This window comes from Polyergus mexicanus, unplaced genomic scaffold (genome assembly GCF_030449975.1).
Source record: "Polyergus mexicanus isolate NDT 795.1 unplaced genomic scaffold, iyPolMexi1.0 SCAF_26, whole genome shotgun sequence".
NCBI classification, from domain to species: Eukaryota; Metazoa; Arthropoda; class Insecta; order Hymenoptera; family Formicidae; genus Polyergus; species Polyergus mexicanus.
In genome coordinates this window covers 278,966-303,151 of record NW_027223346.1, presented here as the reverse complement: position 1 = coordinate 303,151, position 24,186 = coordinate 278,966, and the positions used below count along the sequence as shown (strand labels likewise).

Below are 24,186 nucleotides of genomic sequence, written 5' to 3'. Positions count from 1 at the left end.
ATTAATGTGCGTACGTATGTAAGTTGTACATATCTTTAATGATTTTGCTTTTGACATTGTTGTATTCAATCCTTTTAGTACTGTTTGCTATACATGGCTCTAGTTAATGATTGAGAGATAGGTAATTTTAAAAATATATGTATTGTAACTTGGAAAGATGTTTTAATCACACTGATAAAAACCTTTCTATTTTTCTATATATCTTTTTAATCAGTGCAGAGTTTTATGTAGTTCAATGATTGTAATACATCAGCATATCAATTGCATTAAATTTGTATATCACGCTGACAAAATTTATTGACGTCATGACTGAATGATAAGCAAAAATCAGGCAAATCTATCGAGCATTATAAAGAATCAATTAGTATTTTTTTTTCGATATCTGCTAATTATACAGAAATAATTTGGGAAAGCAAATATGCAAATTGATACTGAATTGCACTGATTTACGTTAGTTTTCGCGCAAATTTTGGTTAACCAATAACTTTTAAGGCCTATTCAGATAGATGTGCAATATAACACATATGTAGAGAAAAATCAACCAATTAATAAGAAGCATTAGATAAGAAACGACGACGGTAGAGAGAGAGAGCCAATCACTTTTCATTACATACTATTATTTTAGCAAAAGCAAGAGATTGGTTGGCTATCGTGCCTAGGTAGCGTTTTACGCATAATTACAATGACAATTGCATGGGAATGATTAATTGCGGGATAAAGGTTCAACGGATTTACATAGTCATCATAAATTATTGCATAAAAAATTGAATAATCATGCGTCCGATGTAAGCAACGTAGCAGTAAGACTTCCTTTTAATGCTCCTTTGTCCTTCAACTATTGATTGATTTTTCGTGCATATAGCTAGATTATGTGTGGTTATGCAAATTTTGCCTAGATAGGTTTTAAAATAATGGCAGAGCTGTCGAGTTAAGGATGTTGAGGATGTTCAGGACACGGAGAGTCGATGGCACTCGAGAAATATTAGAAACGGCAATCGCGGAGGTGATGTATAAACACGAACACGAGAAAGCGATGCGCAACGTGTTACTGCGCAACTACCAACGCGCAGCACAGCGCAGCATTTGAACCTTCGCAGTTCGATCGGCCATATTGCCTCTTACACAACGCCCTCACGCGAACGAACGTGGGTTTATGTGATTATTTCGAAGCTTCGTATCGTCTCGTTCTGGATCGCGCGCACAATTCCATTCTACGGTGACGAACGGTGAGTCTACTTGAATATCTGGTCGGTCGAAGGTGCTCGAAATATCCTTGGGCGATCAATCGCCCCTCGGTGACACGCGAGGCAATGGAACGGCATCGTCGCTCGTGTCCTCCATATTGATGACAGCGCCGACGGTGATAATTTTCTGAAATTTTTGTCGTTAATGCCCCCTGTGTCCTGAGATCGAAAGCACCCGCGTTGTCTTAAAAGCTCCCCGACAGAATGCGCGACCTCGTGGGGCCCCCGCCGTGTGCTACAAGAGTCCGCGATTACTGTGCCCCCCAGGTATCTCACGCGTCTCCACGCGGGTCGTTCGCCGCTTCTCGTCTCGCCTCGCTGGCGTCGCCCAGCGTCGCCCGTCATGGCGCGCTCGCCTCTTTCGCTGTTCATGGCGTTGTTCGTCGTCCCCCCAGCACCGTTGATCGCCCCGCGCGTCGCTTCCGCGGCGCTCATCACGTTCCTCGTAATCGCGTGCACATCCCTGATGATAGTCGCGCGCACCGAAAAACCGGCGCCGCGAACAATCTCGGGGACTCTGCTCGCTCGATCGCGCATCAAGTATCGAGCCTTCGCCTCCAAGTTTCTTACCTGTCACTGATTGTCACTTTATTGATTTTTTTTTTTTAATTCGCGTGGGAATGCATACCGTCGTAATCATGATTCGCTCCTATTCTCGGACATGCAATCGTAACGTGGATAAGCGATGCACCAAGCAAAACAACGTCATCGACCTGTATCGCAAAGATGTTTTCAGTTTTGTTGATGATCAAAATGGTTTATTTTGTAGACACACTCGATGTTTTCTCACGATGTAGACTCGCGATATTTATACTAGATAATGAAAGGTAGAAGGCTAAATTAATAAATTATCTATCCTAAATCTTAAGTAATCAATTATTTCATGTTTTATCTTGTAAATAGCAATTAGCATCTGTAGGAGGAAAAATTTGTGAGAAAAAAATATACATTATATATTTTATGTAATGCATACTTGCCAATTTTATGTTTATTTTTGGAATGTCAATGTGTATGTAATTGTTGATACAGAAGTTTTATGTTAATGTTGATTATATTTACCATTATAATAAATATATAAACATATTTTCAAATTATTCATGGACATGTTTTAATAATATATATATATATAAATTAATATAATATAATGTTTCAGAAAGAGAGATTAATGAATATAAGTGTTATTGTGTGAGTTAAATGCTTCAATCATGACAAGTAACGTAGCAACTATAAAATTGGAAGAGGGACAAGAATCTGTCACAGAGATACAAACTTATTTAGAAACATTTAATAAAGAAATAGAAGGAGGGCAAGGAGAACAACTGCATGTGCAATGTTGGTATTTTGCAATAGTTTCTTCTCTTTTTTTTTAGATATTTATATTAAACAATACTTAAAAACTCATATTTTATTATAGTACAACAAGTGGAGGGATTATCTGGTGGAGAAGAGGGTGGGACATACTTTGTTGATCAATCTGGTCAATATTACTACCAGGCAAATAGCGATGAACCACCTGTGATGAGTGAGCTTGAAAATGCTGAGGGTGATGAAGATGTAAGTAATATTAGAATTGCAATGATATAACTATACTTTTAAAATATGGAAACATATTTTATATACGAGAATAAATTTTAGGGACAAGTAGCCACTAATGAAAACAGTCAAGTTGTAATTAATTCTGATGATGCATATCAAACTGTCACGATTGTACCATCTGACACAAATCCTGGAGAAGTTAGTTATGTTCTGATAGTTCAGCAACCTGAATCTGAAGAAAAAGAAAGTAAACCTGCAGAAAATGAAACAATAGCAGCAACAACGACAGCAGCAGCAGCAGAGGGAGAGGAGGCAGAAGGTGAACAAGATCTCACTGTATATGACTTTGAGGACAATGAAGATAATGAAGCTCCAGTGGAATCTGAGGCGGAAGATGATAAGACTAAAATCGTCAAATTTCTACCTAAAAAATCTCAAACTGTAACGCAGGCCCATATGTGCAACTACTGTAACTACACCAGCCCAAAACGGTACTGCTTTTATCATACATAATTATATTTTTCTTATATTTCTGTCTTATGTCGTGATCTCTCAATTTACTACTATATATTAAAATCAATCTTTTAGAAAAATTATATAAAAGAAAAATAATTTATATATGTAACAGGTATCTCTTATCACGGCACATGAAATCCCACTCAGAAGAAAGACCGCATAAATGTAGCGTTTGTGAGAGAGGCTTTAAAACTTTGGCTTCGCTTCAGAATCATGTGAATACTCATACTGGAACCAAGCCTCATCATTGCAAATTTTGTGAGAGTGCATTTACGACTTCTGGTATGTAATTAATTGTTATTTGCTTTTTTATTTACACATCGTACATATTAAAATGCATATTGGACTTTTTTTTCTTTCTTTCTTTCTTTCTTTCTTTCTTTCTTTCTATATAATAATGTATATATATAATGTATAAATTATTATTATATAAATAGAATAAAAATATTTAAATTTCTTAAAGTTAGAATTATTTTATTTCATCAAATCTAAATATATGCAAAAGTAAAAATTATAAAATATGTCTTACTTATACTTACAGGTGAACTTGTAAGACATGTTCGGTATAGACATACCCATGAAAAACCGCACAAATGTCACGAGTGCGATTATGCATCTGTTGAGTTGTCAAAACTGAAGAGACATATTAGATGTCACACAGGCGAACGACCTTATCAGGTATTTTTTATCGTACTTTTTCTTTATTTTTAACATCACACATATTATAAACGCACATCAAAAACCATAAAAATGCACTATTTTTAATTATATAAGCATGAAAAAAAAATTAATTGTGCAATTATATATGCACACATGGAAGTATGTGCTAGATCACAATTGAACATTAATTGTTAACATAGAAATTATATGTGCGCATGTAACTGAAGACATCTATATGAGATTTATTTCTTTATTCATTTTTTTCTATAGTTTTGCACAGTTTCCACATAATATTATGCATTTAATTTATGGACTTTGTGATAGAATTTTTCTTTATCAATTATTTTTTAAGTATTATAATTATTTATATTCTATCTTTGAGAAATATTTATTTTTGCTTAATATCTTTAAGTATATAAAACTATTATAAATTTTACTCATAAAGTGTATTAGCTCTATATTAAGTACTAACTAAAATACAATATTTAATTATTTTTTCAGTAATAACAGCAATAGGCTCAGAGTAATAACAATTAAATGGAAAAACTAGCAGATGAGAGTCAAGGCGCGGATATTGGTGTGCGAACTTATTATCGCTAAATTTTATTAACAAATATGCATTAAAAATGTACGTTTTGAACCGTTTTTTGGTCCATCTTTAGCATAGATATAAATATATAAAGATAACATTAGAATTTTAAAATTTGCTTGCAACAATAAATATTATGTATGTCAAATTTTTAAATTCCAATGTAATCTTTATATATTTATATATTTATATACTTCTATACTGAAGATGGATCAAAAAACTGTCTAAAATCTACATTTTTAATGCACATTTATTAATAAAATTTAACAATAATAAATTCGCGCACGAATATCCGCGCCTTAGCTCTTATCTGCCAGTTTTCCCACTTATTGTTAATTATTTTTTCAGTGTCCACACTGTACATATGCAAGTCCAGATACATTTAAATTGAAACGGCATCTTCGCATTCACACTGGAGAAAAACCATACGAATGTGATTTTTGTCAAGCAAGATTTACTCAGTCTAACAGTTTAAAAGCACATAAATTAATACATAATGGTAAGTTATGTATAAAAATGTAGTATTATGTGCGCTACTTGCTTTATGTTTTGTGTCAGTCATGTATAAAGATTAAGTATTATTTATTCAAATTTATTTTTTCATGTATATTGCAGTAGGCGATAAACCAGTATTTCAGTGCGAATTATGTCCAGCTACATGTGGCAGAAAAACGGATCTCAGGATCCACGTGCAAAAATTACATACTTCTGATAAACCTTTAAAATGTAAACGTTGTGGAAAAACATTCCCGGATAGGTATATAAATAATTTCTTTAAATATAATAAGACTTCACATTGTGGTAATTGTGTGTGTTTGAACAATCAAATATATGAATGAATTGGAGAAAAATTATGATTGGATCTGAAAATAAACTATATTTTTTAATACATAGATATTATATATTGCAGATATAGTTATAAGTTGCATAGCAAAACTCATGAAGGAGAGAAATGTTACAAGTGCGATTTATGTCCATACGCGTCCATATCGGCGCGTCATTTGGAGAGTCACATGCTCATTCATACCGATCAAAAGCCATACCAATGTGATCATTGCTTTCAATCATTTAGGCAAAAACAGTTACTCAAACGGCACTGCAATCTCTATCATAATCCTTCCTATGTTCCTCCACCACCGCAAGAAAAAACGCATCAATGTCCCGAATGCGAAAGAGCATTTAGGTGTGTGCATTGATTATTTGAAATAATTGATGATATGATAAGACTGACTATCAGTACAATCGTTTCTAATAAAATATAAATTTTGTTGTGTAGACATAAAGGTAATCTTATCCGACATATGGCTGTTCATGACCCGGAATCATCTCTACAAGAAAAGCAACAGGCTTTGAAAATTGGCAGGCAGAAAAAGATACAAATCATTGATGGTCAACGTGTTGAAGTAATGACAGGTAAAAAGATCAGTCTAAAACTATTATCAATCTTTTTAACTTCAGCGATTTTGCCAAGAAGTGATAGTCTAAAATTATTATTATAATTATTTTAAATATTTAAATCTGATCCATTAACATCATTGATTGATAAAATGTAATTTTTTAATATTTATCTTGTTAAGTATATAATTGCAATTCATGTTGTAATGAAGATATATATCTTTATTTTTAGAAGATATAGTGTATATCTTCAATAAAGCTCTATATTTGTTTCCATTAGAGAAAAATTGGGTTTTATTAATATATTAATGATATATATATATATATATATATATATATATATATATATATATATATATATATTTTTATATATATCAATATACCTATTAATAAAATCCAATTTATATATATAAAAGCATTCATACTCACAGGGACTTACGATATGATCTAAATGTAGATCATTGACTAATATCCATGTGTTGCGACAACAGGTGATTTAGCTTCTAAACTTAAAGGTTACGAAGATGAAGAAGAGGAAGAAGATGAAGACGACATGATGGCAGTTCAAGGCACTGATGGTCAACAATATGTTGTACTTGAAGTCATTCAATTAGCTGACAATCAAGGAACTGATCAGGTATTGTCAAACAAAATAGTTTGAAAGATTAATTTATAGTTTGGAATAAATTATATATAACTATATATATATATATATATATATATATATATATTTATAATAGATGGCTGTAGTCGCAAATGAAGATGGAGAATTAGTAATGCAAGATCCTTTAAGTCAAGAAAATGGTATAGTAGCAGAAACGGGAGAAGAAGTTGATGGAGTAGAAGATACTATAGAAATGCAGGATTTAAAGATAGAATCCATTGCCTCCAGTCCACCTAAACCTTCAACACAGAATACACAAAATGATTCGAAGTTGCAAAAAGAAATGGAAACTTGTTTTGGCTTTGATGAAGTGAGTATATATATAGTTTCGTTTTTTAATTGATTAATTTTTTGCAAACTTGTCTACATTACTCATGAAAAGAAATAAAATATAAATTTATTTATATAGATGAATATATGATATATATGGCATTTCCTTTTTTAGGAAGAAGAAGAAGAAGAAGAAGAAGAAAGCAGTAATATAATTAATATTAATTAATTAATTATATTATATTATAAATTTTATTAATTATTAATTAATAAATATAATTATAAATATAATTATTCATTTATTAATAAATATACAATAATTATAAATTAATTAATAATATTAATAATATTAAATAATATTATATAATATTATTATATAGTTTTGTTTTTAATTAAACATTAATTAAAAAGATAATTCTTACTTTATTTCTCTTATGAAATATATAAAAAGTGATAAATAGAAAAATGAGAAGAAATTGCTTATACAGGGCAGGTCCCACCAAAAGTGGCTATTCTCTTTTATCTTTTAAAAGAGATAGACCATAACAAATAATATCAAATTAAATGGTTCAAACTGAACTCTATTGTGAACATAATAGTTGCTTACAAAAGCTGTCTGTGTTAACGAATGGAGAGGTATGCATAATTTTTAATGTGAATATTTCGATATTATAAAAGTTATAGCACCGTCTGACTCGTGCATTAGAGATTGACATATGTCATGTCGTCATTTGATCATAATATTCAATCCGAAGTTGGCCATATCGCAGGGCCGAAAATGAAAAGGTAGACGTCGCCGGCGCTATTTCAAGTTGATAAAACAGGTATAATATATAAAATATTTATATTATATACATCATTGTATTCGTTTCAAACAGTGCTACAACTTTTATCATATCGAAATATTCACATCATTATAAAAAAATTATGCATCTAAATTATATCTCTCCGTTCGTTAACACAGATAGCTTTTGAAAACAACTATTATGCTCTCAATAGATTTCAATTTGAACCATTTAATTTGATATATATTTGTTATGATCTATCTCTTTTAGTTTAAAAGATAAAAGAGGGTGACCACTTTTGGTGGGACACCCTGTATATAATCATATACAGGATGTCCGACAAGTAAATGATCAAACAAAAGGCGGAGATTGGGTCAAACTGAGTCGAAAAGTTCTGAATCATTCTTTTTTATAACGCTTAATAAAGGAGTTATTATTGAGTAAAGTCTGTCTAATCAGCGCCGACCTTTAGCCGGGCGCACGTCGATGAGCCGCGCTGGTATGTGGCGGCGCATACTTCATGCCGCGGCTCACCGACGTGCGCTCGGCTAAAGGTTGGCGCTAATTGGCCAGACTTTACTTAATAATAATTCTTTTATTAAGCGTTATCAAAACAAATAGTTCAGGACTTTTCGATTCAGTTTGACCCAATCTACCTCCATCTTTCGTTTGGTCACTTACTTGTCGGACACGTTCATTGTATACATTGTATAAATAAATCATAACAATGATAACAAACATTTCAGATCAGCCTCACATTACGTCTTATATCTAAATAAACATTATTTATTTTTATTTGAAATTTGAAACGAAGTAGAAATGACAATAAAACAATAATAAATACATATGTAAAAATACAAATTTTCAAAGTTTTTTCGTTTATAAAAAAAAGTCTCCTAAAATATATATTTTTCAGATACTTTTGAGCAAATAATTCTTTAATAAACTTTTCAAAATATTGAAATTATAATGATTACATATCAACAAGAAACTGATAGAAATGAACGTAATAAAAATTTAATTAATACAAAATAAAATTTTTTAGATGAATTATTAAGTATATACTTACACAATTGAATCAAATATTTGGATCGTATCAAATATTTCATTTGGAGTTAATAATTTGACCGGATTTATTTGTTCCATTTCCTTGTGTACACTTTCGTATTCCACTTTTTCCATTTTATGTATATAAGTTCTCTATTGTAAAAAATTTTTTATATTGTTATAATCGCGATAATAATTTTTGGATAATATAACAAAGAAGTGAAATAACGAGAGAATAAAAGAACTGGAAGAATGTGAAGAAAAGAAATGAAAAAATGTAGGAACGGAAGAGTGAATAAGGGAAAACCAGAGAGTGGAAGAAAAAATAAAGTCAAGCGTAAAATTGCAAGAGTAAGAGGAAGATTGAGTGTGAAGATTGTGTGTGTGAGTGCGCGCGCGTATATGTGTGTAAATAAATCAATATAATATTTACGTGATACATTTTCTTACCTGAAATAAGAGATATCGATCAAATTTATATTTTTTGATAGCGTCTGATGACAACGAACTCTGTTCGAGTTTCGTAATCGATGTTTCTCTTTCTAAAAAAGGCATAAAACCTCGAACTCGAATATATCGAAGCTCTTTTCCGCGATGTTGATTGGCTGTCTCGCTTGTGCGCTACGATTTGCTTTATTCGCAAATATTGCATTGTTATTTGCAACTGTCAAATTATGCGAATTTTGACAATTTGACAATTTGTGAAAGAAAAAGTTAAAGTTAGGAAAGAAAAGTTAAAAAAATTGGAAAATGTCCATAAATAAAAGCACGTGCGTAGCGCGCGCCTGTGTTGTTCTAATATAATAAAAAAATAAATGAAACTTTTTATTTAAGAATAGAAATATCTTATATGAATTTGCATGCATATCGAGATATATTAGATGCGCGGTTTATTTCATTAAATTTAGATTTTTTACAAATTATACTACGTAATAGAAGGAAATAAATGGCGTGTACATAGCGCGTGCTTTGTAATGTTCAAGATTATATGATTATAATTATAATAATACTAAAAATTATATAATTATAATAATTATAATTATATAATAATAATAATTTTAGTTATTATATATAATTAGTTATTATATATTATTTATTATCTATTTATTTATTTATGTATTTAATTATCATTTATAAATATTAATAAAATTATAAATAAATAAACTAATAATTAAACCAATTATATTTAACATTTAATTAATAAATTAAATATTTCTTTATGTATTTTTAAATTTTATTTATTTCTTTAAATCAGTGCATGCCACGATCTGCACATTTCGGCCGATTTCCGAGAATCAACGCCTATCGCGCCCCCCTTCCCCCTTGCGTCATGAGATCCTCAACTAGCCAACCGTAACCAAGCGCGCGGCGCTCTGCCTCAGGTACGGTGCATCTGTACCGCCAAGCGGTTCCGTACCCCCTTACTGCCAAATATCAATGTTTTAAACGCGATCTTTTTAAAATTTTTTTAAATAATTAATTGAAGAACAAAGTTTCAATACTCGATTATTAATTATATTTACGATATAATAATTCTAAAAATATTACGTTATTCTAATTTATATAATGACATCATATACTGGGGATATCCACACAACACAGTCTATAACTTAAATAATATCGTTCATAAGTACAATATTTCGTGCTTTTAATAAAAGCGTCTTTTATAAAACTTTAAATTTACAATTATTTATTAATTTATATATCGGAAAGAATTTCCGCGCGCGACATTTAAGAAATTTAATCTATCCAATATAATTTAATAATATTTTAGAATTATTATATCGTAAATGTACATTAATAATCGAGTATTGAAACTTTATTCTTGAATTAATTATTTTAAAAAATTCTAAAGAGATCGCGTTTAAAACATTGATATTTGGCAGTAAGGGGGTACGGAACCGCTTCGCGGTACAGATGCACCGTACCTGAGGCAGAGCGCCGCGCGCTTGGTTACGGTTGGCTAGTTGAGGATCTCATGACGCAAGGGGGAAGGGGGGCGCGATAGGCGTTGATTCTCGGAAATCGGCCGAAATGTGCAGATCGTGGCATGCACTGCTTTAAATAATATTATTGCATAACACATAATAATATAATGTTTAACAATTACATAATATTGAGCATATCGTACAAAATTAAACTTATTGAAATAAAATAAAAATAAGATATAGAATTATATTATGTATTTAAGATAATAAATGCAATATTATTATTTAATATTATACTCCTTCTTTTTCTTTTCTTCTCTCTCTCTCTCTCTCTCTCTCTCTCTCTCTCTCTGTCTCTTTCTGTGGAAGCTGTAAAATGATAATATAAATCAGAATTATATGCGTAGTAGTGAGCATAATGAAGGTGTATTCGTAAATTTAAGCTTGTTTGTAATGTAAGAATTGGTAGTCAGATGGCTAAATAAATACTATCAATCAATCTCCTTTTCTCTCTCTATCTCTCTCTCCTTTTCCTCTATTTTTCACCTCTCCTTTATAATGAATAAATGAATTTAATTAATTATAAATATAATGTAATTAATAATATTATTAATATTTATAAACATAATTATAAATATATAATTAATAATATTGAATAAATGTTAGAATTAAAATATTGAATAATTGATAACAATGTAATTAATAATATTGAACAATATTATAACTTATTGTTAATATTATATTCTTTCTTTTTTTCCTTCTCTCTCTCTCTCTCTCTCTCTCTTTTCTTTTCTCTTTTTCTCTTTCTTCTATGTCTTTCTCTTCCTCACTCTATCTGTTTCTTTTGCCTATTCTTTATCTCTCCTTTAATTTTAAATAAAATATTTAAAAGATTATTAATATTTTTTGCTTGTCATTTAATTGTTTGTATTGTTTGGTGCCTATGTAATTTTAGAATTGTTCTATTTGTGGATAATCAGCAAAACTTTTACCTTCAGCACGAAGCATACTATTAATTTGCGCATAAGCTTTATTTTGTCCTCGTAAAATATCAAAATGTCGAACGTGACTTGATTGAGGAATTGCATGAATGAAGAATTTAATATTATTATAATGTTAATATTAAAATATCAATATTTAAGTTTCCGATTCAAAAATATATTGGTGTCAATCTTTTTTAATTAAGAAATTTCTCAATTTTATTTCTTAAGATGCTGAAGTTTTATTATTTTTATAGTATAAAATTTTCGGTTGTATACTTTAATCATACGTAACGTTATAGTTTCCATATAATTTTGTAATGTTACATACAGTATCTTATTTTCACAGAACAGAATATAAAGAGAAAAATTGTAGAGATAAATATATATAATATATATTTATCTCGTCGCAACTTGAAGGTAACGGGCTGTTTTGGTTTAACGATCATCCTACAAGAACATGTATGAAATTAAGTGCGTATGTAGAAGTGTATAGAATGTACGTATGAGTATATGTGCGCGTGCCCTCTATGTTTTGATTTACACATAATATAGCAAAGGAATTCGACATTGAAGGAAATTCGAGGAAATTCGCACCGCGCACATATATCTGTTCTTCTCTATTCTCCGAAGCTAGCCGAAGCGCAGGCGCACATGTACGCGGTTCGCGCTTGTGTGCGTTATCCCCTCCATTGCTGAGCCGTGAGCCGCGGGACCGCGGGACCGGGACCTGTTTCTGGCAATTCTCATTCGTCCGGCGACCGGCGACTCGCGTACGCGACGATAAACGGTAGTCGCGAGAACGGATGGTATCGTTTTTCTTCAATTATATTGCGTATCGCATCGCGTTCGTTTGCGCCTTACATCGACGCGAGATTTCGGCACGCGATCCGCATTTTAATAACGTAATCGTAACATAACCGGCAGTTTATCGATCGACCATCTCTACGGATTAATGTTAACGAACGTTCGTGTGTGAAAGTCGTTGTCTTTATAATCTCGGTTCATTTTTTCCTGTCGTGTCGCGTCGCGTCGCGTTGATTGTCCGCGATATCGTGAATTTTCGATCGTCGAAATGGTTCGCGAATGGACATTGTCTTCGATATCATCTGATCTTTCGAGGAAGAAGGATCGCCAGCTGATAAGACGGCAGAAATGTTCGAGACAAAGGCGTCGATCATTATCATCATCATCATCATCAGCAGCAGCAGCAGCAGCATCATCATCATCATCGTCATAGCTTGCTGCGGCAGGTATTTTTCGTAAATACTGTAAAAGCTAGCACCAGACTATGCGCGTATTCGCAATTCGCGATTCGTGAACGAACGGTATAAAGAAATCTGATTGGTTGAATTTGACGAATCTTCCATCCGCACTATTCACGAATTATAAACGAATCGCGAATACGCGCATAGTCTGGCGCTAGCTTCTTGGAAATGCGCCCGTGAGTCTGTTATATTTGTATAATAATTCCGCGATTATGTATTAATTTTATATGTTTACATCTTTTATATATCTATATATTTTTCTCTTTCTTTTTATCTTTCTTCTTAGGAAATCGGAATGTGCTTGTTTCTCTTTGCATATAGAAAGTACGAAAAAGCGACGTGACTTTTTTTTTCTAGCTAAAATTTTGCTAGAATTTGCTAGAATTAGAATAAGAGCAAAGAAATTGATTAGCATTGAATAAAAATGAAAGCAACGTGAATAATATTCCCATATTCCCAAATATTTCACGTTATAAAAATTCTATATGTACATATATACTTATTTATATGTATAGAAAGATAACAAATATTTGTAAACAATACGTTATTAAAACTTACCAAATTAAACACAAAAGCTGATCGCTTTTTGTGTTTCTCCGATATAATTTAATTGAAAGAAATTCTATTATAAAGAAAAGAATCAATTCTTTATTCAGAGAATATAAATGACTTTGGTATTTATTAAAGAATTCGCACATACGATTTTTTTTAACATAAAATGCTAAAAAAAAAAAATATGTATGTATACAAAATACATACATATGATAAAAAAAGTATGTATGTAACAGGAAAATAGACAAACTCAATCACTTATTAATAATCTCTTCTTTATAAGAAAATGATCGACTTTAAGCAATTTCAAACGAACTCTGATATAATAATATATGACGAGAGAATAACAGTCGCTGAGAATACACTTGTAAGCCTTGATTCTTCGACACAAGAATAGAGGAAAACAATTTTTTCAACAAGTACGCATTGAACTTGGCGAAAGTAAAAGAACCGTTTTTCAATGGTCGAAGATATTTATTATTATGTTTCAAACTCTCGGTATATTGAATTTTCATCTAGAGATCAGTTGTTATAATAAATATTTAAATTGTTATAAATAAATATTATTCATTATATTATGGGTAAAAAAGGAGATTTCAAAAATTCAATTTCACTAATACAAGATAATCCGATAGAAACTCGATATTGCGTAATAATAGCTTTTGTCACATGCGTACTTTTTCGTATTTTCTATATGCAAAGAGAAACAAGCACATTCCGATTTCCTAAGAAGAAAGATAAAAAGAAAGAGAAAAATATATAGATTTAAGCGTATTGATTAGCTAATTTCTAGAGACTCGAGAAAGTTTCTATTTTGCAGCCAATCAATATGCTTAAAAAGTTCGTCGTACGACAAATATAATATCGGCCTAAGAGATTGGGGGTTCGACGTGTTCCGTCATTTCAACGTTCGAGACGTTCCGCGTCCCGCGTCCCGCGTCTCATCCTCTCGTTTCACATTTCACGCAGCACACAGCGCTCATTCGCTCAGCGACTCGCGACGGCGGCGGTAGTCGCGAGGGGCGGTTGGCGGTTGGTTGCGTGCGTTTGTCGCGTGTCAGTTGTATCGCGGCAGTGAACGTTACTGGGCGTAAGTAACGCGTTTTCGGCTCTCGTGATCCGCGTCGGTCAGTGAATCAAGTCGCGTGTAAAAGCGAAAAATGTGCCGTGAACATGTCGCCGCTTTTTCGCGCCTAGTTGACGCGATGTTATTCGTTTCGTCTCGCGATATTTTTCGCGTCGACAAAGTGCCGGCTGTCGACGTTATCGCGCGTGTCGCAGGATAATCGTGAATTGTACGTTTTGAATCATGCAAGGACACGCGCGGTCATTCGGCATCGTCGAGTACAAACGATTCTCCCGGAGAGTATTAAACGCGAACATTATAATCGTTTCAAATTCTATTACGGTTACATGCGAAGCACGCCGGAAATAAAGACACGAGAAGCAAGGATCGCGCGTAAATTTCGCTTATTCGAGGACAAAGGACTAGTCTTTCTCTCTCTCTCTCTCTGTAGTAAAAAATACATATTTATAATTGTTTTCGCGCGAGTTTTTGTCGCGCCTTTGTGTGGATTATCGATGGTGTATCCTGCTCGCGAAGCGACGCTACGCGACGCTTCGATCGGAAGCGAGCATTGTGAACATCGCGCGAGTGAGAGCGAACTTTTTCAACCTCGGCGTGACAACGGTGGGCAAATTTTCCGGTCATCGTCGACACGAAGCGTTGTCGATGACGCACGTTTCAAAGGCTGAGCGGCGAAAACGTATGTGATGAAAACGTAGATCATTACGCGTAATTCGCGATCCGTAACGGCGTGTGCGCAACCATCGTCGGTCCTGTCTGGCAAACTCTCGACGTCGACCAACGAGATTATAGTTGTCGCCTAGTTAACTGCCATTTTTCGCCGATCTGATTCGCGAGTCGCTTCGCGGGGATCGTTTGCGTGCGACGTCCACGCGCGGGACGTTCGATGCGCCATTTGCGCGTCAACGTAATCGTGACGTAACCGGCGCATTTATCGATCGACGATCTCTGCGAATTAACGAACGTTCGCGTGAAAGAGTCAGTGTCCTTGCGATCTCGATTCAATCGCGTCGATCGCGTCCGCGATGTCGTGAATTTTCGCTCAAAACGGTTCGCGAGTGGTGCCGTAAACATTGTCTTTGGTATTCGATCCTTTGTGAAAGAAGGAGGATCGCCAGCTTTTAAGACGGCAGGAGTGTTCGAGACAACGGCGCCGATCATCATCGCCATCGCCATGGCTTACGTGCTCTGGCGGGTATTTATGAAAAAATACTGCAAAGTGCGATTGGGAATCAGGAATGTGCCGGTGAGTCTTTATCATTTTAAATCTTTACCGAAATTCTCCAAGTCGTTGTCAAAAAATACATTTAACTAAATATTTCTTATCAAAATTTATTATAAACTGTAAAAAAATATGTTACTTGAACGATAAATTAGAAAAAACACCTCAGTTGGTTTTGATAATCTTTTTCAAAATTATTGGCACTTTGAATCAAATCTTTCGATTCTGAAGGATATCTTATTTTTCAATTTTTGAAGTTTGGGAATTCTTTTATCCTTCCCCTAGATATTCACCCTATCCCTTCGCTTTTCCCTCCCGCTGCCGTTGACAAAAATATCATGCTCCGCGCGTAAACGCAGTTACAATTTATAAAACCGTTCTGAAAAAAGTATCTCGGTACATTTCTTTTGTTTTGATTTCTTATCTCTGTGTATCGAGTTTCGGAAGCCGATGCTCGCTCGCGAGCGTGCCTTTCTAGGAATTAGAAATAAGATAAGACGAGATAGGATGAATATCTAAGGGAAGGATGAAAGAAGGGAGATGCCGGGGGTGAAATTTAATTTGCGATTGCTCGAGTCAGGTTACATTAGATTAGGCTTGGCCGTCGATCGCGGTCCCCGTGACCGTGAACTGTGCAGCTGATCTGCGACACAAACATGATTGCCTTCTCGGCTGACGGTTCCCTTAGTCTTTCTCTTTCTCTCTTCATTCCTCTTCACCATTGCCATCCATAAATCTACCTGCACCATATTGCGTCTCGTTTCTACGGATTATTCAATCTGTTCTGTCTCGTGTTTCGTATTGTGCAAACTTTGCGATCTATAGAGTGATAAATACAACAGTTATCACACATTTGAGGCCCTTCATTTATCTTTATCCTTTAAATTATATTTTTCACTCTGTCATTTCTTTGGTTTATCGCAAAACCAGGGGTGTAAATCGTTTTACATCCCTGGCTACCGTAGGAATGTAATCGCGCTCCGCGACATGGGGACATTTTTTTAAAAAGAAATTTCGGCATATTATATTACATTAAAGTTATATGCAAAAACTGATTGTGACATTCGCTCTTGTTATTTCATGACAATTAACTGAACGAATAGCCTGTAAAAACAACACTGAAAAATAAAATCATTCCCTGCATCAAATATTCTAAACATTGTTTTTATCAAGTAAACGGCTGCTGATGGCAATCGGCATAAAAGTATAATGTAGAATAAGGGCAGAGATATAATTGAATATCAAGAGATTCTCTTTAGTTATACCGGTATTGGTATCCGTGTAGGAATTCATTATTTTTTTTCTTCTTTTTTTTATTTAATTTTCTTTTACAATTCCAATCTCTTGGATCCGAAATTACTTTCCCGGAACTTTATTAAATCTTTCTTTAGATTTGAAGAAATTCCATTCTTTGATTTTTATCAAGAAAGCTTAAATCTAAAATGTCGATAGTTTGATTCGTTACATTCATATTGGAATATCACGCATCTCTAGTCACGAATATTCATGTGACTTTTTCTAAAAGTTTCCGACTGCTATTCAGTTTGAGCAAAAACGTGAAAGTGTCCCTATTCGGGCGGATCTAACGTGATCCAGCGTCTAAAACGATTTAATTCCGTGCTCTAATTACGGTAGAAACCATTTTCTAAGTCTCTAAATCGCAAATTCGCTCGTTTCGCATCGTTTTAGCGTACGTATGACAATCTTCCGCGGGAGAAATCTTCCATCGCTAACGGAAATACCAGCGTTCCAATTCTGGAACAGTATGTAAAAACCTTAATCGCAACGGGGATAATTTCATGATGGGAATGGCCATTGTTTTAAATCCATAGCATTATAAAGAGAGAAAGAGAGAGAGAGAGGGAGAGAAATTTAGCTTATTGTTAACCTGATAGTTGTATGTGCTTTTACATTTCTGTGCTCTCTCGTTGTATTTCTTATATTTCTTCGGCTCTTGAACTTTCAAGCTAAGAAAAAAAAAAGTCGTTTAATCGAAATTTCTTAAGATAACTATACATAAATAAGATAAAGAATAAAGAGATATATATATTCAATTAAAGTATAATACGTATTACTATATGAATGGCTTAATAGTTACAAGTTACAAGATATTATCAATTTTATATGTCGAACAGTAATTAATAATTCCGCGGAGTTAAAGATTTGATTATTCAAAGTTTGTGCATAATTCTCTAATTATATGTGATTCAATATAAATATGACTAATGATATTTAGCATTTCTTTTCCTTATTATATTTACTTACTATATTTAAAAACTTCTTGTATTCTATTTAATTATTATTATTGTTATGTATTCTCTTATAGAATAGTTTTAATAGATTATCAATCAAATATAATAAAAATAGTATATATGTGTGCACGAGACATAGGGACAATATACGATGTTCAAACGGTTAATAAATATATTTTATCGAAAAAGAAAAAAGGGATTTTAATATAAATAAGAATTATCTTTCAAACTATATGTTAGATCTCTCGTAATCGATGGTATTGATGGTATTGAATTTTTTCATTTATTTTATTCGATTTTTTGAGTTTTTTTGCTTATTTTAGTTATTTTATTTTTATAGTTCTTTTCAAGGATCTTCCAAATATGTGCCTGATATAAGATCGCAGATATAATTAATTTTCATATAAATATATTTTTTAACTGCGTATAAAAATAAAATGCGTCAAAGACATTTATGTAAAACTGTCTTATAGTTACTGTCTATATATTAAGATGTAAGATAATAAAAAATATATCAAACTTACAAATAAAAATACATTTTTTAACATATTAAATATTAAAGAATGCAAAGAAAGTTTATCTTATAAATTAAAAATGCGATATATATATATATAATATTCTTAATATTCATATTTTTCGTTATTATAAATTTTATTTAACTAAATTTTCTATAATTTTTTTTACGTGTATTCATTTCTCTCTCCTTGTTACGATATAAACAAAATTTTTTAAAATTTATCGTGACGCAAAATTAATTGCGTCTTACTTCATCTTACGACACATGATCTCAATTCAAAACGTTCTTGCAATTGCGATATCGACCAATAATGCGATCGTGCATGTCTAAATGGCTAAGCAATCGTAGCTGAACAACTGATTTTCTCTCTTCTCTCCTCTTCTCTCTTCTCTTTCTCCTTGATCGAAAATCTATTCCGGCAATTACTTAATCGACAATTTATTCCGATAGGCCAGATCCGCGTCAATTATTTTATTTTCCGCTTTCGTGGCGAGCGTGATCACGCACGGTGCGCAATTGCCGCCCGTGATCTCGCTCTATCGTATTAATCGATCCCTATCGGACACAACACACGCGCGTTAAAGGTGCACTTTAACAAAGCTACGTAGATGTCAATGCGTTCCCACGTGTCCGTGTTTCGGCGGCCGCTTTCGTGCTCAGGATCGATATAAGAAAACAGACGTCTCTCATTTCGCAAAGCGTAGCTTTCCTGTATAGCGGGAATGATACCTCGACTGACCAACCAAAGCCTCGCAAACTGTAATAACAGTTAATAAATGCTATACGCCTAGAGACCCTACAAATTATGAAATATTTTACGTACTAGCAATTAAAGTATATCAGTTCATGAGATATTTTCGCGGATGTTCTTATGCATTTTTAATATTCTAGTTCTGGCGTCACTTGTAAAAAAAAATTGTCTTACTTTTTCATCGCGCATATGAGAGAAAATATAATTATCTCAAATCACTTTATATATTAGATATGTGGAAGGAAACGCAAATAATTAGAGAATGGATTAAAACGTGTCGCAAGACATATCTGTTTCCACGGTATATTTATGTATACGTGTGTATATCGTACTAATCGCGTAATATGCAACATAAGTCGTGAATCATTCGACGAGGTTTATTGAGCAAGAAATAGAGAGAGAGAGGGAGAGAGAGAGAGAGAGTTTGCTACGAATGTGCAGTATCATGAATTGACAATAGATAATGGGAGAGAAAGGATCGCATTATCTCTCTCGCGCGATCCCTCGATAAATCCGATCGGATTATCCCAGATTAATTGAAGAGAATAACGGGTATATATAATGACGATGATTATTATTCGATTATCATTCGAAATTCTAGCATGCGTGTTGTTATCTTATAAGAAGATGCTTTCGCGCTCGTCTCTTTAAAATATGAAACTCGAATACATGTATGTGAATATAATGAGAATGACGATTAGTCTAGAGACAAGTAAAAATTTCAAATTCCGCGAGCTTATATGATTCTCTCTGAGCCGCCTGACTTATGGCACCTCGTACCCCCTGTCGCGTTTACAAACCCGTCGTGAGCTGCATATACGATGTGCAGGTTTCGCGCGTTACACTTTATACACGTCTCGAGAGCATGGTTACGGTCACGGTCACAGATACTTACATCAACAGCCCTGGTGTAAGGTTACACTGAAAATAACGAAGAAACATTTACCGCGGATCTGCGGCTGGCTTAACAATTAGGAGATTTACCGTTCGCCTCGTTCTCGTAACGTAAATCTCTCCAAAAATGCGGAGAAACGGCGCCCAGGCTGTAAAATCATCTTTATTGACCCCTTCGCCGCAAGTGGGTATCTTTTTTTCAGTACGCGAGGTCGTAGCACGTTTCTAAAAAGGCATGCACATTCAACGATATATACATGTCGAATGTAAATATGATTTTCCCGCTTTATTTTACGCATTGCTTTTATGTATATCAACGTCATCATTCTTGAGATCTTCTTTCTTCTGCGTTCAATTATCTATTTATCCTTTTCAAATAAAAATATGCAATACTAATGATAATTTGTGCAAGAAGAATATATTGAATATGCGACTAATTATAATTTTAATTTCATTATTACATAAAATATGATTTTTTCAAATAAATAAAAATTAAAACTCGAGAAATTGGATAGCTATATGTATTAAATTTATCCATTCGATTTGTGTTTATTTTTGATGAAAGATGCCGTTTTTTTTATTAGGGCAAAAAAAAAGTTGATAGTTCACATTTTTAGCGTACGCGTGAAATTGTAATCTGAAAATAGAAAACTTTATCTTTTTATACCCGTTATCGGAGGGGCCTGTCCATAGGGTTATACACGTAACAAGCGACCCTGTAAAAAAAAAACAGTTTTCGCAATTTTTGCGGCCCGATCGCCGTTGCATCCGGGGACTTACGCGTGCATGTCAGTTGACCAACGCATTTATGCGTTACCAAGGACTGCATGCGCGAATAAGCGCGGATAGTTTCACGCATCCACGAGCCGCGATTATCCGCGAAAATGTCTGCGGCTTCGTAAATGAAGGAGGATCAAGTGGGGTAAGAGCGCGCGTGTTACGTTTACGATATTCCAAGATTACTGATATTAAATTTTCAATTTTATGATCAGCATTGGGATCTAATGGAGAGAATCTAATACCTGGATTATATTCCATTTACATTTCGTATACTTGTAACAACATTCAGAAAATTCTACCATGTGCTACCAAATGCACATCGAATTATATATATATATAATATTATAAAAAAATCTCCTCCCTTCATACTCTCCTTGATTACAACGATTTTTATTCTTTGATATATTATCATCATAAAATACAAATATCTTCGCGATTCACTTTTTCTTTGTCTCTTTCATCTACGAGCCCCTTTAAATATTGCTTCTGGAATTGCAGCGACGTTATTGTACCCTTGCTCTTTTCCCTTAGCGGAAAAAACTATCGATATTTCGTACTAAACACCACGTTCCTCGGCGCGGATTTTTACAGTCGGCCCTACGTCGAAGCAACATTTACGACGTGCGTTTCTTGTTTCGTATTCTCGCATGACGTCGTGCCGTGTCGACCCAGAGCCTGTATGTGCATTCGAAACCCTCTCTCTCTCTCAGAGTCTTTGTCTTCTGTGTTCACTCTTGCTCGCGAGAAGCTATTTTCTTTCTCTTCGCTTTCTTCTCGACGCACGCGGCCAAAGCAGATACGTTCGAGACGAGAGGAAGAATCTGCCTGGCGGTATAAAGAACGGCGGTAAAAGGATAAGAACAAGACGAAGAAGGCGATAAAGAAATCGAGGGAAAGACTCATGGTTGATGACTCATCGCAAAAAGAGGACCGGTAGTCGACTATCCCCCATTCGTGTGTGTGTGTGTGGTGGTGTGTGTCCGCAGTTTTTTCTTCTCTTTTCTCCTATCTCTTACCGAACACGTATATCGCTTCCCTTTTGCCATCTTCTTTCATCCGCTTCTTGGCGATGCCGCCGATTTTTTTGGACGATGTTGCGCTTAGGTAAAGCAAAGGCAAAGAAAAGCGGAAAATCTTGTGGCGGCAATCAATCCGATCGGCGATAGCCTCCGATCGGTTAGATGCCTTAGACGGGTTACGCTTAACTAAGAATGCACGCGCAGAGTGACATGCCGTCTATCGATCTCATGTCAGACGAATAAGAGATTTTATATAATTTCCTACTTTTATGATTTTTATCTCCGACTTTACGATTAATATATACGGTTTATATTAATAGTATATATATGATTAATATATACAACTTAAGGCTGTCCTGCAAAAAGCATCTGAATTAAAAAGAATTAGGAAAAATTCCGAACTTGAGATTTATATCTTAAGAATATTATGTAAGCCCGTTATTCGGAACAAGCGCTGTTATCTAAACACGCGATAACAATCAATAACAGTACTCGATACTGTGCAAACACAAATGTCAACACGCTGACATCGTTATATGTAGATCTTTTTTTGATTTGACACAGCGAATAAGGAAAGAACGAAGAAAGAATTTTAATCGCGCTAAATGATAATAGATTAACGTATAATTTTCGTCCACGAAACGAAAATCTTAGATGTATATGTATATCCATTGCGTAACGCGTTACATATGATAATAGAGTTAGCGTTCTATTATGTTTCTAATTCTAATTCCGCAAAACTGTCAATCTCGAGCGAGTATTTAAAAATACACAAATTTCTGATATCGATATTATTTCACATTTTACCTAGCAAAAAGATTTGAAAAATCAAAATTTACTAACTGCAATTTTTGGCAGCTAAGTGCACAGCTGCGTCCGGAAACGTCGGAAGCATTAAATATGCATAGTTTGAGTCGAGACGTATTTTATATATTTCCAATTCTATTCTATTTCGTTTAGAATATATTGACACGTGTTAATATCTCCAGGCCCGGCTACCATATATTTTAAATGGCACCATATTTTATTACTTTTTATGTTATTAACAATATAAATACTTATATATATATATATATATAAGATTAACATATATCTGATCGCTTCTCTCTATATCTGAATTTGATCTTATCTTTGTAATTTATAGAATTTGTTTTCCTCATAGAAAAAATAAAAATCAATAAGTTTGCGTTTCTCGGGCGCAGGTTTTACGAGCGACAATTTTATTCTAATAAAATCAAACGAGAATCTCAGCATCACCGTATCATTCGACCGTGCAAGAATGGGTCTGTCGATACTCGATCATTTATTATCGTGAAATTCGAGACAGGGCAACAAGCGCGTTTTTCCTTCGATATTTCGATCCTTATAAGAACATCGGGTCGACTCGAGCAGAATGAATTCGTGCCCATGTGGTACGCGGAGTATAATCACACCCACGAGCGATGCCATAATCGAACAATATTACGTCTTTATCGCCTCGTATAGTTGCATATGTGTATGCCCGTACGTGTATGTCCCTGCGCAAAAAGCAAACGCCAATTTGCAAGAGGGCGTGGCGCCATTCAACGAGATTCGCAAGGACAAAGACATTAAATTTTATCCCGTTGCACCACGATTTGTATCCCGTGATACACTATACTCGCCGATCTGTCTCGCCTACGTAGCAAGTTCGTAAAAAGCTCGCTATAGAATCGGTGCTGTGAAATCGAAAGTGCGGCTCAGGTGTAGGTATGAGTACCTTTGACACTTTGAGAAATAATAAGAAGGATAATAAAAGAATTAGAGTCACTTCTATCTCACTGTAGATAAATTAATTCATTCTATGAACTTGAATCTCCAATCTTCGAAATCAGATTTTGATCTTAAAACTTTATGTTTTACATACGTTTCTATATATTCTATAAATTTTAATTACTATACTTGTAGTATGCACTCCTGTATTACATGTCTGAAATATTATAAAAGTTGTATATTAGAAACATTATTTATATTAGAATTTTCTATAGAAATAATTTGCATCATATATTAATACACTGTTATTTTGGCGATAAATTTCATTATGAATCATTTTTTTAGGAAGACAGTAGTCATTACGCAAACATTATCCGAAAATTGTTCCGAAGTTCGGAATGTCAGAGTTCATATACAGACTTTTCGTCTTATTATAATTTTCTCTCTCTTGCTTGAAGAATAATATTTTAAATAAATATGTATTACTTATTCTAAGATT

General features: G+C 33.7%; 2 protein-coding genes across 4 annotated transcripts in view; both read left to right on the top strand.

The window, feature by feature from the left end:
• The first annotated feature begins 882 nt into the window (after positions 1-882).
• LOC138943394 (transcriptional repressor CTCFL) lies at positions 883-7,131 on the top strand. 2 transcript variants are annotated; one of them, XM_070314205.1, is made up of 13 exons: positions 889-1,226; positions 2,398-2,576; positions 2,659-2,798; positions 2,880-3,271; positions 3,409-3,578; positions 3,838-3,974; positions 4,894-5,044; positions 5,161-5,302; positions 5,456-5,728; positions 5,822-5,958; positions 6,456-6,577; positions 6,681-6,914; positions 7,050-7,131. In XM_070314205.1, the coding sequence occupies exons 2-13, from the start codon at positions 2,450-2,452 to the stop codon at positions 7,101-7,103; spliced, it is 2,079 nt and encodes a 692-aa protein (XP_070170306.1). In that variant the 5' UTR covers positions 889-1,226; positions 2,398-2,449; the 3' UTR covers positions 7,104-7,131. The 2 variants fall into 2 exon arrangements, with proteins under 2 accessions (XP_070170307.1, XP_070170306.1); XM_070314206.1 differs by lacking the exon at positions 5,456-5,728 and having other exon boundaries at positions 883-1,226.
• Positions 7,132-12,378: 5,247 nt separating this feature from the next.
• The window catches only part of LOC138943409 (puratrophin-1), a 276,837-nt gene continuing 265,029 nt past the window's right edge, over positions 12,379-24,186 (top strand). The window contains exon 1 of one of the 2 annotated variants that reach the window (XM_070314241.1): positions 12,379-12,867. Coding sequence is in view for 1 of the 2 variants with exons in the window: in XM_070314239.1 (XP_070170340.1) it covers positions 15,696-15,767 (72 nt within the window). In the remaining variant the exon portion in view is untranslated. Of the gene's footprint in view, positions 12,868-15,210; positions 15,768-24,186 lie in introns of those variants that run through there. The other variant, XM_070314239.1, reaches the window with a different exon arrangement.